General features: G+C 38.6%; 1 protein-coding gene across 9 annotated transcripts in view; it reads right to left on the bottom strand.

Annotated features, from left to right (window-relative positions):
* LOC134527598 (kinase D-interacting substrate of 220 kDa) overlaps window positions 1-19,286 on the bottom strand; it is a 354,998-nt gene that overhangs the window by 121,135 nt on the left and 214,577 nt on the right. For 7 of the 9 annotated variants that reach the window (XM_063360425.1, XM_063360428.1, XM_063360421.1 and 4 more), the window contains 4 exons: window positions 9,885-10,016; window positions 4,744-4,842; window positions 2,221-2,319; window positions 1,136-1,333 (listed from right to left, as the gene is read on the bottom strand). In XM_063360425.1, coding sequence (XP_063216495.1) covers window positions 1,136-1,333; window positions 2,221-2,319; window positions 4,744-4,842; window positions 9,885-9,995 — 507 coding nt within the window. In that variant the 5' untranslated portion in view covers window positions 9,996-10,016. The other 2 variants (XM_063360420.1, XM_063360424.1) reach the window with 2 other exon arrangements.

Genomic DNA, 19,286 nt, shown 5'->3' with positions numbered 1-19,286 from the left:
TAAACACAAGCAAAAGTGCAAGACGTTGAAGGTTGCTAAATGCTTGCATTGCATTTTTGTGTCTTGAGTAATTTATAAACGGGTATTTTAAAATGTATTTTCCTTAAAATTTTTGTGTTTGCCATTTATTGCATTATAACCTTCCTTGCTTAGCTTATAAACTTGGCCTAAGTACGACGAAGTAAGGGGGAAAGAGTTTTTATGCAAGAACCAGTTGACGATGTACCATTTGTGGACAATATTTCGTCATTGAACAATTTTTTAATCAAAAGAAAATTGTGTTATGAAATGCATTATTTACAACAATAGAAACAATACTGCATCTTGCAGAGATGGTGAGTGGTGTTTTGTGCAAATGAAATGTTAAGTTGCACACAAACATGAGTGGTGTATCCTAAATGACTTTTCATTCACATCATGGCTCTTTATTAGGGAGGAAGTAAGAAAAGTTTATTGACTAACACTTAAGCCAATAGGAAGAGGACTATAATGATTGGCTACATGAAGAATTCTCCTCACAAGTATATACAGAGTCCTACCACCTTTCAGAACTCAATTGATACTTAACACTGAAGATGCCTGCTGCAATGCAGACAGAAACATCGTTAAACACTACCACTGGGATATGACTCAAAAAAGTCAAGAAACTTCCATTTGTTTATATACTTTGAGAGTGCAAAAACAGGCAGAGATTTAGTGACATCCAAAGGTCTAGACGAGAAAGAAGAACAAAAGGGAGATACACGTCAACATGGTATCCCAGCAATTTGTCCAGTAACGATGAGAATGAAGAACGAAAATAGAGATAGACAAATATGGTAAGCCAGCCAAAAGTCTAGTGATGAGGAAAAGGAAGAAGAAAAGAGAAAAAATACAGACCAATATGGTAACCCAGTAATGGGTCTAGCAGCGAGGAGAAGAAAGAAGAAAAATGGGGTTAAATACTAGGCCTATGTGAAGCTTCGAATAAGCAAATCAAATACAAGCTCTTTTTAATTTTGAATTTGACATCATCGGGGGATTTGATATTCGTTTTATTTGAAGCTTTGAATGTGATGCGAAGCTTCGGGTCCGAGGTGAAGCTTGAGCAACGAGCGGAAAGAAGTGTTGTCAAAGACACGCCGTGTGCACGGACCTTGTCACCCACGTTGACCTTGGCTCCGTAGCGGATGAGCTCCTTGACGATGGCGGCATGGCTGCGCCCAGCGGCCCACAGCAGCGACGAGATGTGGTAGTTGCCGTGTGCGTTCACCTCGGCGCCACGCTGCAGCAACAGCTGGGCCGTGTCCGAGTGACCCTTGTAGGCCGTCCACATGAGCGCCGTCCAGCCGCCCTGCGAAACCGACATTCTAGCTCCATCAATCCGCCCACAGCACCTGCCTTAGGCCAACTTACAATTGGCAGGTATTGTCCACAAAATGTTCACATCCTCCACAATGTACACAACAATGTTTATCGCAAATTCATTTTTCGTATTTTGTTATCCAACAGAACTCACAAAATGTTTACAATTTCCCCAAGTTTGTTTTACCCTTAATGACAAAAACATATTTGTGTTATTGATTTTAACTCTTAAGTTATAAATTAAATAGAGCTATCAAAATAAATAAATGCAGTTAGCTGCATTACTTGGGTTAAAGAACTTTTTACCATTATTTCAATGAAAAACAACAGTGGTGAAATAATATGTGTTTTTTGTAATACAGATGCATTTGAGGCTCTTAAGATATGCATTAAACCAAAAAAACCCAAGATTTTAACTCCTAGTCTCTTTAAATTGATTTTGTTAATATTCAAAGTAACCACATCAGGGCGATGTTCAGAGTTTCAAACAAGTGAATCATGAATGCATCGTATGTAATTGAAAAATCATTTAAACTCAGGTTTCTATGGTTTTGAGAAAAACCCAATTTTTATTGATTTGATAAATTATATACTAAAACTAAAGAAAAAAAAAATAAAGGCTACATACGAACGGTTGTTCCAAAACTGTGTATCACATGATTTCTGCTTTCAATACCTGCTAGGACTGACATAAAAATTTGTCTTTAAGTTCATATAAACCATTAAATAAATACTTGTTTGGTAGAAAGCAATTAAATGTGGTTATATTATGAACTGATTTAAAATTGTGAGCAGAAACATGAAATATCAGAAGCTAAATAAATGATGATACTACCCGTTGTGCTGGGTGTGAGCGTCCCCTGTCTCGCCACTCACCATGTCTCTGTGATCGATCTCCGCGCCATGCTCCAGAAGCTCCAGGCAGACGTCGGAGTAGCCCTGCTTGGCCGCACACAGCAGCGCGGTCCAGCCGTCCTGCGACACAGCCACCGAGCCACTCAGCCCCTGCTCGACCCAGCACCTTTGAGAACCCTGCCTCGCACACATGCTCGCAGTAAACTGTGTCTGACCAGTGCTGTATACAGGCGGCCAAGATCCCCGGCACCCCAACACCACAAGGGCAACTTGAATTTCAGTATTTTATTATGTGAGAGTTTACCCTGATAAGAGGATGAAAATTATAAGTCTACACTGCTAAGCCTATTTCAAATTTTTTTTTTGTAATTTTTTTTTTAATTAGGTACACATATACAAATCATCTCTCTTTATCTCTCTATATATGTCCCTCTATAAATCTCACTATATTTATCTATAAATAAAAAAATCTCTCTATCTAAATATGTCAATATCTCTCCATATTACTATATATCTCTCTATGTATCTATGTTTCTATATATATATCTAAATCTATCTCCCTATCTACATCTCCCAATGTATTTATAAATATACCTCACCCTTTCTCTCTATATATCTGTATATCTCCCTCTCTCTCTATCTCTATACCTCTATATCTTTACAAAACAGAAAAAAAAAAAACACAAATATTAATTTATACATATATATTAACCTATCCATATTTTTATCAATCTATTTTTTTTACCTGTCACAGGTGTGACACAGGTATATAAAATCATGTGCGTATTCAAATACAACATTGCATCAAAATTTCAAAGCCATATGTGAAGTTTCTGAGATTGAAGATTTTGAGTGAATGAACACTTACATTTTATTTATATAGACTGTTGATATAATTTATTGGAAACCTTAGAGTTATTTGATACGATTACAGTTAAAATCCATCAATTTACATTCTATGGATTTTTATTTAATTCTGGTGTTTGAAAATTGTATATTAAACAATGGGGAGGAGCTGCAGAGAGACCTTAGTACTTCTTGACGGCCCTGGCTGCGACCATTCAGGTATGAAGTAGGGGAGTGGTTGTGTGCAATTTTTGTCATGTTAATAACTGAAGTCAAAACAAAAATCACCAACACATTTATGGTTAAAAAGTAGTTTAATGCTAGTTAAATTTGTTTAGTAATACCACTACATGAAGACATGTTTACAATACTTCCCGGCCAGTTCCTATCAAGCTATTACATGAACTGCTAGCATTTTCCTTTATACAGCTACAGCTTGTTTTGCTAACCAGAGTGACGTCACCATTTATACCAGACAGCCCACTTCATTTACGAATCCCTCTACTGTTACGACGATAACACGCCTAACTAGCTCGTGCATCCCAAACCACACAAAAAAAAACTAGCAATGGATGTTCAAAATGATAACAGAGGTAAAATATATAAGAAATCTAGGAGAGTTTATTTTCCGCAGTTACAAACAAAGAACACACTAGTATTAAATTAGGCCTGATTAAAATAATAATAAAGGGTATTAATATTTACCATGTACAATTTTATTATTAACTGATATTCTGAATTCATTGTCGCTCATTAAAATGTTCATATCAGTACAAAAATCAATAAAAATGTTACTTCCATGATAAAAGAATTTTTCAAATAAAAAAATTATATAATTACTCCAACGAATCCAGTTCTTTTCAAAATCCTAAAATGAATATGTCAACCATTAGACCCTAGCCATTAATTGGATTCACCTTAACATTAGAACATCAATAAAACAGTCTTTCTCTATTGTAACAAATTTATTTGAAAACCTCTATAAGGTGTTTGAATCATTCTGACACATGATAAAAATAAATAAATATATTATAAATGAATCACCATTATGATCTTAAGTTATGCTGAGTCAAAATTACTCATATTGCTAAACAGTATTCTTCCATATTAAACTGTTATTTTGAAAACTAACTTGTTCTATTATTTAACCAGTTAAATTTGAAATATGTAAACCAAAAGTAGTTTTGTGCACACTTTATTGAGCATTAATCCCAGCATGATGAATTATTAAAATTTATTTTTACATGTTTTTTCATTAAATTTATATATTTAATTATTAGCCACAGCTTCCAGTTCAGATTTATGATTTCACATTACTAGCTTCTGCTCTCATATGAAAATAAAACCTGTTTGAGCTAAAGTATAAAAAAGAGTCCCATGAAATTAATGCTACATTAGGGGCATTTGGCACATAGAAGTTAATTATTTATTTTTTTATATGAAACATTGCTCCTCTCATAGACTTTTAAAGGAAAGTGATTTTCTTAATAGAAAAAAATCTATTCGGTCTAATTGCATTTTTTTGCATAACTATCTGTGACAATCCCAGTTTTAAATTTTTGGCTGCCTCCCTAGAAGGAGAAGTGAATAGCTTACTGTAAGTCATATTTATGTTAACATGATGAATCTGCAGCCAAAGTTAGTCTGTCTATTTCAGGCTAACCTTAAATAAGCTGGATGTAGTGAGGGAAAACTTACCCCATCCTCTGCGTTGACGTCTGCTCCATGATTGATAAACTCTCTAACGAACGGAAGCTTTCCTTTGGAGGCAGCTACGATCAGTGCAGTGGTTCCATTCTGAAATATAAATAATAAATTTAATAAAGAAATAAAAATAACCACATAAAATTATTGTTTTTATAGGAGGTTAACAAGAGGTTTTCAACATTAAATACACCAAGATCCAAAACATGTAGCAAAAGTCCGCTAACATAAAGGTATTCAGAACACGGATGATATAATAACGATTTACTAATATATTTACACAGAGTTAGGTATCTGTAAAATCGGTTGTATAATACAAGCCTAGAACAAATCAGATTTCAGGTCAAGGGCGTCGCCAGGGGTGGTAGGGGGGGCATTTGTCCCCCCCCCCCCCCTTTAGAGCCTTAGAGATATAAAATACTGTAGCCAAATGCAAAAAAAAAATACATACTTTTCCCACAACTTGCCCCCCCCCCCCCCCCCCCCCCCAGGCCATCGGCTGGCGACGCCCTTGTTTCAGGTACACAGGTTAAAAAAAAACTGTTGCAATTTTTAAGACATTATTATGGTTCGATGCAAGGTGGTTGAGGTACACTACAGTAGTTGATTCTTCTGATTCTCATTTGTAGCACAGCGTAAAACCACTAGCGTCACCACAGAACCATACCTTCACGTTTATTAGACAGCTTGATCATTTATCACTGACCTAAAGAATGTGTACAAATACCTCGTTAACCAATTTCAGAACTCTTTCTGGCCACTTAACATTTTCTTGCAACTTTTCATATCACAGAGTCATTTTTATATTTAATATTAAGAAAATATCTACTATTCGCAGGAACGTTAGATATTTATATTAGAAAGATAAAACCCTATAATAAATATTTCCGTGTGGCATAAGTGGACAGTCTCCAAGTGTTTAAGGACCCCGCCTACCTGGGTACATATGCAATGTGCAGAGCTTCAGAAAAAAAAACGTATTTAAAAACTCCTCAAGATATCCCAATGGTGTTTATTTAGAAACAGCGTTTAAGAATACGCTGAGGGCGGATGAGTAGTTCTGTTTCAGTATTTCGTTTTTAAACTGCATTTTCAGGAGTGTGAAAATGACTACAACGCATGATTTCATAATAATGTTTGGACATGAAACATCCGGTACATATTCTTTTTGAAGCACTAAAGAGACTTTCATTACGCCTTTATCTTCATTTCTCCACCATATAATGTTATAGTTACTGCCCAGATCTTATAGTTGTCCTATGCACGAGAAGACAGCGCACCAGTTCAGAGCCTTGCGCTTACAGGCGATACCGCGCTAGAAGCACCAGCGAGCGTCGGCCTTGTCATCCCGCCTCACTAACACAAATACACCCCTCTCTAGGCGGACTTCTTAAGGGGCCCGCCTCGTCAGGGGTGTATGTGTGTTAGTGAGGCGGGATGATAAGTGCGACGCTCGATGGTATTTCTAGAGCGGTATCGCCTCTAAGCGAAAGGCTCTGAATTGACGCGTAGTCTTCTGGTCGTCACAGGATAGCTGTGAAATTTTAGCGGTGACCGCAACATTATATGGCCGATAAATGAAGATAAAGGTGTAATGCAAGTCCTTTAAGTGCTTTTAATAATCTGTACTGGGTATTTTACGCCTAAAAATTACTCTGAAAACATGCGATTTAGCCATTTTAACTCTTCTAGAAATACAGTTTAAAAACATGATACAAAATTAAAATTACTTTTCGGGCCTCAGAGAACTCTTAAATGCTTTTCGTAAACATACCCCACTCGGATATCTTGAGTAGTTTTGAAATCGTGTTGTTTTTCCTGAAGCTCTGCGCACCGTCTGTGTGACCAGGTAGGCGGAGCCCTTAATGTACGACGATAAACTGAAAAGAGGCATCATAAACCAAACGCAAGTCAGGAGAAGACGCTTGAAATTACCATTACGTGACTTCCAGCACAGTTACTATTTTTTTCCCCATGACTTTTTAGTGCCTTTCGAGACTTTTCCTTCAGTTTCGTGACCTGATGACACTAGAGTTCAGAACCGGGAAATCCCGGTACCGAAAGAACCAGGAAATCCCTGTCCCGAAAGTACCGGGAATTCCCGGTACTTTTGAAATAATAAACGAAACTGGAATTTAAGATCGATTCCCGGTTCTTTCGGTACTTTCGGGGCTCGACATCGATAGCAATAAATTTTCTTTTAATTGCGCGCTAAGGTTACTTTTATTTGCTACTCTCCTCTGGCGAGGCGATCTCTGCGGGCGGGGTGAGGGGAGTGAGTCTGCGCTTCTCAGTCGCCAGCAGATGTTCGTACTGCTGTGTGCGCCTGTGCTTGTTGCGCCAATGTTCCTCAAATAACAATTTTTTTTTTCTTTTTTAAGTTGGTTATGAAAATAATAAGTGTTATTTTACGTTAATAATTATATGATTTTCAATGCGTTAAAACAATTATTTGTTTAAATGTTTTTTTTGGTTGTTTTTTCTCCTTTTCTGCGTTAAAGATGGAGACTAAAGTGATTTTTTCACGTTAGTAGATACTTTTTGCGATAAAAAATTGTAACACCAATGTCTATATTTTTACTTTTGATCACTAAAACGTGATTAATCGTTCAAAATTACTACTACTTCAATCACCAACTGCTGCACCGTTAAAAATAAAAACTACCTGGTACTGAAATTACCGGTCGTGAAAATCGGTTGTGGTTAACGCCCTGTTACAATTCGCACGTGCCGTGAATAACGCTCGAAGAAGAGACAGCCCTTGAGGTCGGGCGTCAGTCACGCCGAATGGAGTAACCGATGTTTGGAAACGGCCACGAGTTATTTTCCTCCGACACCAACACTCATCGCTGAACAAAGCAGCCTTCTATTTCGGCCCCACTGCGCCGGATGCTTGTGAAACGCGGAAAGCATTACCTGCGCCACGGAAATAGAAACCGAAGTGTCCCCTAGCGACGCGCAAGTTGGGACGCACCACGCATAAAAGTATTTTCTGTACTTAAACAAAAGATTCCTTTGGAATACAGTTGTCAATAAATAGTTTGTAATACTACAATAAAGATATTGTAAAGTTTTACAACACGTGGCTACAGTTATTTTTGCATATAAGATATATTTTTTTTTCCCTTAGATTATACTGAGTATTTCTTACGAAAATTGGCGTATAATTTTATACTTTAATTAATGTTTCAGTCAAGCTATTATTTTAAACCACGGAAAATACAATCTAATATACAACAATTTGACTTTGAATTTATTTCGTTGTGTCATTGTGTCGTGCTTATTAGGTGCGCAGTTAATATTGGAAAGCTATTCAAAGAACGGTTCACAGATGACTGACTACTGGAGGTGCTGGGACAACATAAAGCGTAAATGCCCGGGTAAGAATCCGAACCCAGTATTACTGCGAACACTATTTTGTAGCGATACAGTTGTTTTCATATAAATGTACAAATTTACAAATATCGGTAATTTTACATGAATATTTCTGTTCCATTTACAAAATAAATTTACAGTGCAATGACATGTGGTAGAATGGCAGAAGAGAAATTGTAACAAAGTCATAATTATACACATCCGTTTAACTTTATATATATTTGTGTGTGTGTGTGTTGTGCACATTTATGAGGAAACATATAAATAAATTTATTAGTTTAACAAAATATGTCGTCAAAATTGTTATTATATTTTTTTCTTTTTTTTCAATCGTGAGAGATGAACAAACAAAAACTACTTTACGCTTTTAAAATTATCAGAACAGTTAATTCGCATTAGGCGGTATTATTGTAATCTCGGTAAAGCTATTGAAGCTCAAAGCGACTTTACAAGCTTGGGGTAAATGAACGAGGCCTTAAATTAAAGAGAAAAAAAATTATATTAATGTAGCAAATTTCACTTACATTCATTTGGGTAGTAAATTTAAGTCAAACTACAGTACAGTACTAAAGTAATTGTAAAAAACTAACACATTTAGAGAAATATGAACGTGAATGTACAACAGCACAAGTAATTAAATACTAGATGAATGAAGGAATGAATAAGGGTTTAAATTAATGTCTACATGGGGTCGTTAGACACATTAAAGGCTTAAAAGGAAAGAATGGGAGGAGGAAGTAAGAGCACCACAAGAAACCCAAAGGATAAAGGCAACACCTGACAAGGTTTCCACTTTCAAAAAGACCTGGTGACAGTTCATCGTGGCCAGGGAAACGAGTCCACAAACAATATATTCTTTTATTATTTTATTTTGTGTTAGGTTAAATTTCAAACACATTTGTGGGCCAACTACTGTGATGTGTCTGCATGAATGTGTCTGTGTGTCAGACTGTATGTGTGTGTCTGCCTTCATGTGTCTTATGTATCTATCTACCTGCACATGCCTGAGTGTCTGACAGTCTGTTTGTGACTATGTGTCTTTCAATGTGGGTTTGCCTGATGTGTGTCTGTTGTCTCCCTGCATGTGTCAATGTGTGTCTGTGTGTGTGCTTGCATGTGTCAATGTGGGTCTGCCTGATGTGTGTCTGTTGTCTGCCTGCATGTGTCAATGTGGATTTGCCTGATGTGTGTCTGTTTGTCTGCCTGCATGTGTCAATGTGTGTCTGTGTGTGTGCTTGCATGAGTCAATGTGGGTCTGCCTGATGTGTGTCTGTTGTCTGCCTGCTCGAGGCTGTGTCTGCCTGCACGTGCTGATGTGTGCCTGCGCGCCTGCCTGCTCGAGGCTGCGTCTGCCTGCACGTGCTGATGTGTGCCTGCGCGCCTGCCTGCTCGAGACTGTGTCTGCCTGCACGTGCTGATGTGTGCCTGCGCGCCTGCCTGCTCGAGGCTGTGTCTGCCTGCACGTGCTGATGTGTGCCTGCGCGCCTGCCTGCACGTGCTGATGTGTGCCTGCGCGCCTGCCTGCACGTGCTGATGTGTGCCTGCGCGCCTGCCTGCTCGAGACTGTGTCTGCCTGCACGTGCTGATGTGTGCCTGCGCGCCTGCCTGCTCGAGGCTGTGTCTGCCTGCACGTGCTGATGTGTGCCTGCGCGCCTGCCTGCACGTGCTGATGTGTGCCTGCGCGCCTGCCTGCTCGAGACTGTGTCTGCCTGCACGTGCTGATGTGTGCCTCGAGGCGGACGCGAGAGCGCGCCACGCACCTCGTCCCTGTCGTCCAGCTGCAGCTTGCGGCCTTCCAGGAAGCCCTGCAGGCCGGCCAGGTTGTCGTCCAGCACGTAGCCCACCAGCGGGCGGAAGCACAGCGACGCCATCGACTCCGTCCGGTGCAGCGTCTGCAACAACCACACCACGCCGTCAGCGTCGCGTCCGCCTCCAACACCATCACAACTGCGGCGGTCTTGTCCTTCGAACACACTGGAGGTCCTCATTTATTATAACACTTTAGTTCCGGAAATGTTAAAGATTTCTGAAAATACTTACAATTGTACAATTTTTGCATGTGGCCCAAAAATAAGATATAATTAAATTTGTGGATTTATTCAAGACATTTAATAAATAAAATATTAACCTAAAGTATTTGAATATATACAACATATTTTAAATAGTCTAAAATCTGCCTTGAATCAATTTCACACCCAAAACAAAGAAATAAACCAAACAGAAACCACCTTCTCTAAATAAAAAATTAAAGTTTATTTAATAAAACCTTCATTGAAACAGCTAAAGTACTAAAAGGGTGTTAAATGCATTTTGACAGTATATTTTAGCATTAAATTTGAAGGCAAAAAAAAAAGAGTCAATTTAAAAGATAAAGCACAAACGAAGAACTGAGTTTAGAAAGCATTCAGTTTTCAAAATTAAAACTTGAGCATAATAATCTATTTTCTCATAGCTAAAGATATGATACAGACCTATGCATGAAACTATCATTAGTTACAATTTGCAATAAGAACTGCCAAAATTAGATGTTTGTAAATGATACGTAACCATTTTGTAAAAATTATTGAATGTAAAATAGAGTTGAAGCAGAAAGTATTAAACTATAAAGGCAATGAAATAATAACACTTACGGAATTGAAACTATGACAAAACAAAGGCACGTGAGAGTCTACATCACAATCCACCAGCAGCGTCCGACATGACAAACGGTATTAACAGTTCTGTCGGCAAAACAGGACGTTCATTGATATACCTACTCCATAAGCTTCAACTGCTCAGCTTAGGTCGTGCCCTTCGAATTGAAGTACGCAGCTGTGTACTTGCGACCTTACGTATAATTAACTGGCCCATGTGGCGTACTTGAATTCGGATGGGTTCAATGTTTGGCCTCTTGACACCGTATGAACATTATTTTTTTCAACAAATAAATTTAAATAGAACAATTAACTGAAATTATTAATTTTTAACACTTCATTAGTTTTACATGAATTAAAGCCAGTTTATATTATGAGACTTACTTTGTTTCGTAGCTACGTTCGGTACGTATGTGCATTAAACACATGTTTACATTTTATTTTCATTCAATTTATTAATAGATAATATTCAAATATAAAGTGAAAATGATTTTACAAGTCTTTAAATTACTTAAATGTTACATTAAATATAACCTACAAAACGTTTAATAATACGGAGACGTTTCTTTGACTCGAAGTACGCGAAAAGTACACAGTTTATTTTACTTGCACGCTTTCATAATTCACTTCAGTTCGGACAGCACTTAATATGACACTTCTGGGGACAGGTAGTATAAGTTTATACTTCAGGCGAATTCGGAATCGGCCTTAGGCGCGCTATCTATATCCATATTTAGTCTGTGTGTGTGTGTTTTCCAACAAAACAACTTGATCAGTATGACCAGCAAAATTCACAAACACATTTCCTTGACTTCTCTCGGACTTCTATGACTTTCACTGACTAAAACACGCGATAGTTCCTCAGAAATAACAAATAAGTACACTTGTTGCACTACTTCCTAACACTGCCACACGCACAACCTACACTTATGGATTCATCAATGCCGTGACAACGCACATGGAATACAGCCTCGCGTGCAAAAAATAAAATACACCTCTGCTCGAACATACCTATCACACCACCATTGCAACAAACAAAAACTGAACCAAATACAATATGCACGACACAGTTCATGGACTTACGATACAGTATCAGCCTTAGTCTAACCATTTTATTTAAATTACGTGACCTGACTATTCCCAGGTATTCCCAGAAGTTTAAACTTTCCTGACAATTCCCGGTTTTCCGTGTTTTCCCTGATGTCCGACACCTTGTTCCTATTTTAATGTTTCCGTTAAAAAAAAAACTAGTTTGAAAACGAACGAGTAGAGATATAAATATAGCTAAAAAGTAAACGTTTTAGCTTAACTCTTAACTTGTTAAACAAACGTTATTAGGTACCAATGACTGCTCTGCATACGTACTTACAGCACACCTTACGAAGGAAAACTAACGACCTACAGTTGCTGTAACGGTTTTGCTCCCAAGGTCATACCTAGACAAGTTACGATTGCCGAGTCCAAAAGTACAAACCTATTGGTAAATAAAGCGCTGGGACAGTAAATCTGCCACTATGAAACTCGGGTGCTCTCTCTGCAGTGGTTGTTACTGAAGAGTAAGGCTGTGTTCTTTAATACAGCCGTGTCGGAATTCGCCCGAATACTTAATTAAATGACAGGTGTCATTCTGTGTCCAAACATTCGCCGTCTAAACTGTTACAAAATAATTACGCGAATTTCTAAGTTGTTTCTAAGTTTCTAAGGTGTTTACCATGCCGATGTACACGGCAACGACTCTAGCGATAAACAGAAGCATGTCCGCACCTATTCGGCCACTGACCACTCACAATGAAAAGAGCAATGAATGACGTGAATGATACGATAACGTGTCATTTGATACACATTATCTGCTTTTATTGACATTGCAGTTTATGTTACTATTTTTTTTTAATCTCTCACTTAAATAGCTCTGAAACAAACATAAAAAACAGAAACCCGTGCAGAAATGGACGATGCTAAATTATTCTTCCAGCAAAATAACAAAAATAGTTTACAGTTACACACAGCAATTAATTATTTTGTGGTAATTCCTTCTGAAGTGATCGCTACTTTTTGTATTTTTAGCACTGATTCTAAAAGAATTATATTTTTTTGGGCCTATTTTGTTTTTCCAATTTTTTAGTAAAATACTCTTTAAGGTTTTCTTTACTTTTAGTCCGCTTTTTTCTCGGTATCTTATTCGTGCTTCTTTCTCCACATGCGTAGTTTGTCCGATGAATCAAATAAACCGAATTGCCAATAATCAGTATTTAACACCCGCCTCAAAAACTCAGATGGCTTGCCCACATACTGTTTTACAAAAGGAAGCCTCGTTTTTTCTTGTTTTCTTTGATTATAAAGGACTTCTTCCGGCTTATGCGTTCCACTAGTCCATCCGTCTGATGGTCTTTCCCGCAGCAACTTCTGCTTCTACATGGGATACAAGTGCAGGACCAGAAACATGACCGGCCGCACAATGCTTTTTTTCTTCTCGTCGTGTCAGCTTCCTTGGTGGTCCGTTTCTTGGTTTGGTTAATCACAGACGATCTAGTTTTATATCTCTGGATAATACTGGCTACTGCTGTTCGTGATAATCCTGTGGTTTCAGCTATCTTTCCTAGTAAATCCCCGTCCTTATGCAGTAAGATAATGCGTTCTCATTCAACAACAGTTCGTTCTTGTGTCTTGCTAATTCTACCCTGCAGGTACGTAGTTGCTTACTCACAGACGATAAGTTTCTGCCTCTATTCTACAAACATGATTCAACATAGTCAACGAAGTGGACGAACACTATTGCGTTACTGTTTCCGACAACTTTTATGAACACTTGTCTTATTGAGTTCAATTCCACGACAGTAAAACCTACTTTGCATTTATGTTCAGAGTAAAAGACAGTTTGACAGACGACTTGTATGAAACATAGAGCAGAAGTAATTATTTAATTTTTTTTATTAATTCCTGTATCCACCAAGTTAGTGGACGATTAACTGCATGATCACTGACATTTCTGTCTCAGCTGCATATGTATGTATATGCAGGGTTGCTACAGCTTGAATTCCTAAATTACAGCTTTTCCAGATCTGAATCGACAAGTTTCCCTGACCTTCCAGACACAAATTAACCCGCGGCTCACTTTGTGTTGCTTTTTTGGGGGGAAGGCGTATGTGCTTTCAAATTTGTCACCTCAGCAGAATTAACGCCATTTTAGATATATACACGTGTTTGTGTACAATTGCGATAGATTCACCTAAATATATCGAATGTAGGCAATCGAATTTGTATGTAAACGTTCGGAAATTAGTTTACCCTGTTTGTGTTTACAGTAAAAAAAAACACACACACATGGTTTAAGAAAAAGGAAAATCCACGAAATTTCGTGATTAGTAAACGATTGAACAGTTTTTGAGGCACTTGAACGTTGACGAAAATGGTATTTTCGGTTTAATTTTGCTGTCACAAGAAAAAATTACAGAAATATTTGGTGTTTCCTTTACTTTTACAGGTATTTCCTGACCATTTTAATTTCTCTGACTTTTCCCTATGTTCCCTGATTTCTATATCTGTAGCAGTCCTGATATGTGTATTTGAGATACGCCTTGTACAGTGTAGCACGTAAAAGTGGGTGGAAGATGTGTAACACACATGCGTCGTTCCTGTTTGCAGGTCGAAGGCAGTAGTGTACCGTAACAAAGCCCGGTGTCACTGCGGCATTACCCTCAAGGACAAACAGGCTCCGCAGACTAACGTCGCAGCTACTGCCTTCTTGCCCCACGGCATTCTGTTAGGACTGTCTCACGTCGGGTTGGATATTACATTATCTTGCCATTGCTGTTATTTAAGGGCTATTCCTAGGACCTTTTCCCGAAAAGATTTCAAGACTGAGAGTTAAAACATTGCAGCATAATTCTGTGTTACGTGACTGGGTGAGATTCTTCCAGGTACATGTCTACTGTTAGAACACCAATCACATTATTCAGTGCGGTAGCAAACGCATCCTGAGTGGCTCTGTCAATAAAGGCAATCGCTAATCTGAAAACGAACACTTGCGTGAGTTCTAACGTTACTATATTACACTGAGTAAATATCTGACAACGAAATGTGTAATAGAACATTAAAAGCAAAACAGCCATTTTGATAGAATTGCAAATTACGAAATTACGTAAAAATAAAATATCCAGCAAGGTGTGCGACACCGAGCCCCTAAGCTCGCTTTGGTTACATTTTCGTGTAATGAGTTTCGTTTGAAGAACAACTTATACAAATGTTTCACTATACAGACATGGCATGGAATGTTCGGTTTCAGATGTATTTTTCCAGGATGTATGGTACACGTTATCTGCTACTATCAAAAAGTATGCGCAAGTATACGAGACGAACTACTAGCGTCTTTGCCACTGTTTATTTTCCGTGTAGGCTATACGCATCTGTGCCACGCAAGTATTTAAACATAAATATGGGAATTTTTGAATTATTTCTTTTAAAATATATTGAATTAACAAAAACAACCTAAAATCCCATTTGGCGGGTGGTATCAAATTATACTTCTATAATTTCGTGATTTTCTCGTAATTTTCACTAAATTCACATACATATAAAAATTATTAATTATTTATATGTGGTTTCATTAAATTGAGTTTAGAAGCTGTAATGCATATTTTATTTGAACCATAGCGTGGACTATGAGCAAGTAATCGTGTGGCATTTAATTTGGAATAAATTACTCAGTCTTTGTCGTAAAACTGTTTACTGTGAAGAAAAAAAAATTTGGTTTTCACAAAATTCTAGAAACCTGGCGTGTGAGAGCCAGCCCAAAGTGAGAGACGGGTGGCTGCCGGAGAATGGCTAAGTAATCAAACTATGCCTCTGAAGACTACGAGCAGTGCAAAGGTAAAGAATACCCACTTTGACATTTATCCCTCAAACCCGACTACAATAAGTGCAGATATTTGTTCCAATTACTATCATCTACACGTAAAGATAAAGTTGGTTGCGATACTAAAAATGAAATAGAAGTTACTAACCAATATATCTGAATAAAAATTAAGGATATGCCTACACAATATACATTTCATATGCATTCAAATTGTTTGTAAACAAATGTAGGAAGGATATAAAGGATTAAAAACCATCTTTATTTTCTACTTATAACGCCCATTAATTAGTTAAGTACAGTCCTGAACCACCTCTTGCAATGTAACTTCCGTAAACAAAAAACACGCCAAGAATGAGCATGATGCATATAAACTTCCAGGTGTACATATTGTAATGCAGAACGACTTAGCAGGGAAAATTCTGAAGCTTAAATGACTGTCAGTCCCGTGCGGGACGATCGTAAATTGTCACGTCTCTTTCCAGGTGACTGACATGCAACCATTGTATTATCAAGACTTCTGTCGTACATGGCAGTTCGAAATATAAAATTTAAACATCAGTGCAACAGTCTACTAGAACTTAGAGATAATATGTGATATTTATTATACACAGAAGTAACAAACAAGACAATCAACAAGCGGATAACCGACTACAACAGGGAAAAGACCTGTACGCCGTGGACGAAAGAAACTCGGAACAACGACTCGGAGACCTCAATATTGAAAATAAGTACATTTAGAGCAGAGTTCAAAATCTGGAAGAACAAATAATGCCAGAGGAAGCATAAAAGCGACAAGCTCGGCACCAGGTAGGAGGAGGGGGTAGGCCCCTCCCGAGACTGCTTTGTATAATTTTTTTTTATTTTTGAGGGTTCATTAATAATGTTTTCTTGAATACTAAAATTCACATGTTACACTTTTCTTTTATCAAAAATTTGTATGACACTATAAAGTTCAGTATTGGAGACCATAAATTTGTAAATATTCCAAGGCCACTCTCTGACATGCCTCCTCCTTTATGCGACAGCCCCTCCAGAAAAGTCTTCCTGGAGCCGCCCCCGGTCAGAGAACGAATAACGTAACTGTGAAGACAGAAGTATCTCCAGACAGACAAAATGAAATGACGTTGTAGCATAACACTAACGTATTGATTCAAAAATCAAAATATATATAATTTTTTCATGGATACCGATGTGAACAAAAAGTTCCATAAATAAGGCAACTCAGTTGAATTTCCTGGCACTTGTTTAGCTAAAACAAGTTCTTGCTTCATACAGCTGATATTGTCACCTAAATCAATGACGATCAACTATAAGTTGAGCTAGTAAACTTTCTTTTATCACATGTTCATTGTGACCACTATCATCAAAATTTGTTATATTTGCACGTACATTCGAGAGCACGACGATAATTCACAAACCCAGCTGTATTAACAGAACTGCAACGTAATATATTATATTGTAGTTGACTGCAAAAATAATAGATACATCGATGCAAAATGTCACATATCCATGCTCAAACTTACACAAATCTTGAACAAAGTAACAACTCTCCTGTATTACGTGCATTATTATTAATTGCCACGACTGTCCCAACCGCGTGACACAAAATTGTTAGTCCGACGACTAACACCAAGGCAGGGCGAAATACCAAATACAAAGGATCAAGTCAAATGGTACACTAGGGAAGTATATCTTGCTAACTGGTATGTTAGTGTGGGTATACATAATTACACTTATTAAAAAGTAATCGAATCAGCACACGCTTTTTGATGACATGCCGAAATTACTTCGTGTTAGTGGTGAGGAAGGCACATTAGTGCAGGAGCCATGTACTGTAACTTGACACTGTTGCGAGGAATTCTATACAGACTGGCATGTACATATGTTTAATGTAGGGCGCATCCCATCGCACTTGTAACACGAGTGTATGGGATATGCTATTTGGTCAGGCTTGTTAGTTTTGAAGGCACATAATATTACCTGTCATGTGAGTGAGGATGGCACATAGGGCTTTTCACACATTGGTGTAGATAATGTGTCCAGTTGCCTGGGATTCAGTGTAGGAAACACACCATGTTACGAATCAAGTGATGGAGAAACATAGTGGCTGCTGACAGATTGCAGACCAGACAGTGCCAAACAGTTTGGAGATACTATGTGGTATAAAACCATGCCCCCTAATATGTTTACCTGGCACATTAGTGTAAAATACACAATATGCTACATTATGGGACATGCCATTTTGTAAGGCATGTTATAGAAGGCAGACTTTGTTACAATGCTAGTGTAGGAGGCAAAGAATGGCTCCTCACACATTGGCATGGAGGAAGTGTCACACAACCTGACATTTGTCGTGATAGGCAAACTTTTCGAATTATGCCATTCTGTAAAGCACGTCATTTTGGAAGTAAAATTATGAAATCCATCACACAAGTGGAGGGGAAACACAACTACTATTGAAAAACTGGTCGGGGTTCACTGTGAGACACAAACCATGCTACCCAGTACGACTAGCTGGCATGTTAGTGAGGGAAGCACACCATGCTACCTAGTAGAGGCTAGCTGGTATGTTAGTGAGGGAAGCACGCCATGCTACCTAGCTCAGCAGATCTGCTAGGTTGGATGGCACGTAATAAAGGGGAGCACACCATGCCGCCTGGCACAGGAGTGCCACGCCATGCCGCCTGACCATGTGCGAGAACCGGCGCAGGCCCAGGCCGAAGTTGAAGAGGCGCCCCAGGTGCGTCGCCCCATCAGGCGGCGTCAGCGTGAAGGCGGGCGGCGCTAGGTGGCTGTCGGCCGTCCAGGCGCCCCAGCCCGCCGCCTCGGGAATGTGCAGGTGGAGGAACGAGGTGCTGCGACGCTGCTGGGACGACCGACGCCCGTCCATCTGGCGGCGGTGCGAGCTCTGCTCACATCTGCCGTGAGACGAGATGCTTGGGGCACATCTGGGGCCTTGCTGACCGCGAACACTTGGGACTCTGGACCCCAGCGACTAGATAGCAGCGGCCACGGCCACGCTGTTAGACTTTTCAACTAAGAATGCACCTCAATCAAACTACCTGTTGGGCGTTGCGTTATAAACAGGGTGTAAGCTGTGGCATGTAACTTGTCTGAAATCGGACAGTTCTCGGATTTAGAGCCAGTAGTCTCCGTACCTCCTGCCACAGTTTTTGTGCCAACAGTGTTTCCAAACAGCTTCTTGTGGTTTTAATGTGTTGCTTTGTAAGTGACATTTAGGAGCCACGTGTACTGCTTTTGAGAACTGTCCAATTTTATACAAGTTACATGACATTTGAGATGGGCTGTAAAAATGTTAACATGTATATGAATGCAGCAGTAGCAGGGAAATATCAATTGTAGTACTGTGATGTGTTGCTACTACTCTTGTAAAATAGGAAGTATAGCATAACATGTCCCTTACGGTAATTTATTACAGACTTCACAACATTGTGTGTATGATTTTATAAAGCTGTTTGCTAGCATCGGCAACATGTATTGTTCGATTGGTAGCCTGTAGGTAGATCTTTTTGTTTGTTTGTCAATTTACAGTTCGGCGCATACGTGTGCGTTTAAACCAAAAAACCATTTATAGTATAGTAAATTCTTGTTTTTATTAAATATATGTAAATATATAAGCGCTCGTAATTCTCTCTCAACAACAGCACAAAAGATTT

This window comes from Bacillus rossius, chromosome 1 (genome assembly GCF_032445375.1).
Source record: "Bacillus rossius redtenbacheri isolate Brsri chromosome 1, Brsri_v3, whole genome shotgun sequence".
Lineage (NCBI taxonomy): Eukaryota > Metazoa > Arthropoda > Insecta > Phasmatodea > Bacillidae > Bacillus > Bacillus rossius.
Note: the sequence above shows the minus strand (reverse complement) of the source record. Positions and strands in the feature narration are given on the sequence as shown.